Source organism: Notothenia coriiceps, unplaced genomic scaffold (assembly GCF_000735185.1).
Source record: "Notothenia coriiceps isolate Sejong01 unplaced genomic scaffold, NC01 NC01_scaffold00020452, whole genome shotgun sequence".
Lineage (NCBI taxonomy): Eukaryota > Metazoa > Chordata > Actinopteri > Perciformes > Nototheniidae > Notothenia > Notothenia coriiceps.
In genome coordinates, this window is record NW_011353153.1 from 1 (window position 1) to 2,826 (window position 2,826).

Here is a 2,826-nt window from a genome sequence, read left to right on the forward strand (position 1 = left end):
TAAATAATAATAATAATATATTATAGGGATGTAACGATACCAAAAACTCACGGTACGATAATATCGCGATAAAAAGTCCACGGTACGATATTTATCACGATAATGAAAAATAAATCGGGGAAATGTGAATTTTTTTTTTTTTTTCTTGAATTTTTTTTTCTTTATTAAATAATAAATCTGATTTGTACAGCATTTTAGTGGGATAGTAGTATTTTAAAGTGTCAACAATATAACAATCAGACCCTGAAATAGAATCAAGTTTCACTTTAGTTTTTCAAGTAACTCAACTCTAACTCACTCACTCACTCACTAACTCACTCAGCATCATCAAGGTCATCTTTTAGGAATATGAACACGTCCACATTTCCAGGTAGACGCTGGGATGTTTGGGCGTTTACAATATCCCCTGCTGTGGAAAAAACTCTCTTGCTTGGTACTGATGTTGCTGGGACAGAGAGATATGCTTTGGCCATGGGTGACAGCAGTGGGTCAAACTGTGCATTGTCTCTCCACCACTTCAAAAACAATACAGTTTTTGCCAAGAAGGTGAGGCTTATTGACAGGGCGAGATATAAATATACTGTTGGTACTTGTCAATGTCTCTAGGTGTGTACATGTAGCCCTGTAAATACACATGTCCTTTTGTGTTATCTGTTGTTTTATGTTCATGTTGTAACCTACTTGCTGCCATGTTGGACAGGTCTCCCTTGAAAAGCATGTCTCAACGGGACCATCTGGTTCAATAAATTAAAAAAAATTAAAAAATTGCGGTATATTTTGTCGGTCTCACGACGGTATTGAGACGTTTATTTACCGCGATATTTGATATATCGTTACATCCCTAGTTGACATAGCTCCTAAACTAAAATGATTTAACGACAAACTAGTATCAAAAGCTCCGTAATAGTGCTGCACAATTAATCAAACTTCTCAAACATTTGTGGGCATTTTTAACCAATAATAAAATGTACAAACAAACCAAGACTTAATAGAAAAACAATAGACATTCTGCTCTGAAGAAATGCTCAAGTTTCTCTAATCTAATCTTGTTTTGATTTGTTTCCTCAGCGGAACAGAAGCTGATATCAAGAGTGACGCCTTTTCACAGGTCTGAACGTAAGTACAGAATATAAATATGTTATAATATTATTATGAAGCAGAGCTGTAAGGCATTGGAAACAGCTGGGAAACGCACCGTACACATCTTAACTCCTTAAATAAGAACTCACGTCTCACTGGTTTCCCCGGCCACTGGCTTTGGGGCGCGCTGCTGGGATGAGGCTCCTCCCCCCTGGGATGAGGCTCCTCCCCCTTCTCTTTGAACCAGGCGTTTGCTCTGGGTCTGGAGACGTGGTCCTGTTCTGGTTTTGACTTCAGGTTGCTTTGAACCCTGGAGCTCGACGGACTCCTCCTCTCGTTAGCAGTCTCATCTCGACTGCTATCACTCGGTGTGTCTTTACTGCAACTCTTAGTCCTGTCTCCGTCTCCGTTCTCCCCGCTTCCGCCTCCGCCTCCGCCTCCTAGGTTCGACCGAGGGTCTCTGTAGGAATCCGGGTGATATTTGGATCCTCGGTCTCGGTTCGACGCTCCTTTCTGTTCCCTTTCCTCGTCCTCCGCGCCCTTCTTTCGTTTGTGAGGAGGCTCTAGGTCCGAGCGCTCCATCAGGAGGCCGGCGGACGTGGAGAAGGAGGGGCTTCCTGAAGCGTTGGCGAAGCTCCGAGGAGGAAACGTCCTGCTGGAGGAGAAGTGACGGGATGGAGGAGGACGAGGAAGAAACTGGGCCGACCACCATGGAGGAGGAGCGGGGAGGAAGGGGAGGAAGTGGAGGAAGGGGGAGGAAGAGGAGGAGGGGCTCCTGAAGAGAGGGGGAGGTCTGAGAGGGAGGAAGGGGGGGATCAGCTGGCGAAGGAACATGGAGCTGGGGGAGGAGAGGGAGAAATGAGAGTCAGTAAAGTAACTGGATGGCCTACCTGCCTGTCAGCCTTCCATCTGTGCACAAACTTATCTCGTGCCCTCATTGGTCATGTGTGCGTTCGTGTGTGTTGGAGGAGGGGCTCTGGAAGGAAGTGGCAGATTTTATCCGGTTGTGTATTTTCAAATTCTATCCACTCGAGCTGGTTTCTCCAAAAGTACCTACCCCTCCTTTAATGCACTTTATAAAACGTGGATCAAGAGAATAAATCAGAAAGTGTTTTTGATCCAAAATAAATAATCGTTCCAGTTTTCTAACAAAAGGCCAAATATGGCATGGAGACGGCGTCTGGGCTGTGAGGACTATCAGCTGTTAGTCCTAGTGACAGTCAATGGGTTAGCACTGAGCCGGTTCAGAAACATCATATTCATATATCCATCACAGTCAGGCACTGATAGAAGTTGGAACCGGTGATTGTTAAAGATAGTTAGATAAAGAAATGTATATAATAAAATAACATGTCAAGACTAAACCAGATGTTAGATAACTTCATTTTGATTTAAGGAAACAGTGGTAGGGGAATATCGTCCTCAGCAGATTGTTTTGTATTTGAGATAATCACGCTGTCAGCTAAATATTAGAAAAGATAAGAGTAAGCAAAGTGATGCCTTTTACGAACATTTAGGGCTACGACTAATAATCATCTTGTTATATGATCTTCTATCAAGTCAGTCTTCAAGATGAACCAATGATGTGTTTGTGAATCATAAAACTCAAGTCAAAAACATTACCGTCACTTATTCAGCCGGTCAAAGAGAACACCCTCACAACAAGAGAGCAGAGAACAATCAGAGCGCCGCGGTGCAGAAACACACACACACACACACACACACACACACACACACACACACACA

At 43.4% G+C, this 2,826-nt stretch overlaps 1 protein-coding gene across 1 annotated transcript; it reads right to left on the bottom strand.

Moving 5' to 3' along the window:
- Nucleotides 1–1,229: 1,229 nt before the first annotated feature.
- On the bottom strand, nt 1,230–2,795 carry LOC104952708 (E3 ubiquitin-protein ligase RBBP6-like; the record flags this gene model as incomplete). Its single annotated transcript, XM_010779573.1, has 2 exons — nt 2,704–2,795; nt 1,230–1,918 (listed from the first exon to the last, which is right to left on the bottom strand). A coding segment is annotated over exon 2 (685 nt), but the record flags the coding sequence as incomplete, so codon positions are not given.
- Between the last annotated feature and the right edge of the window lie 31 nt (nt 2,796–2,826).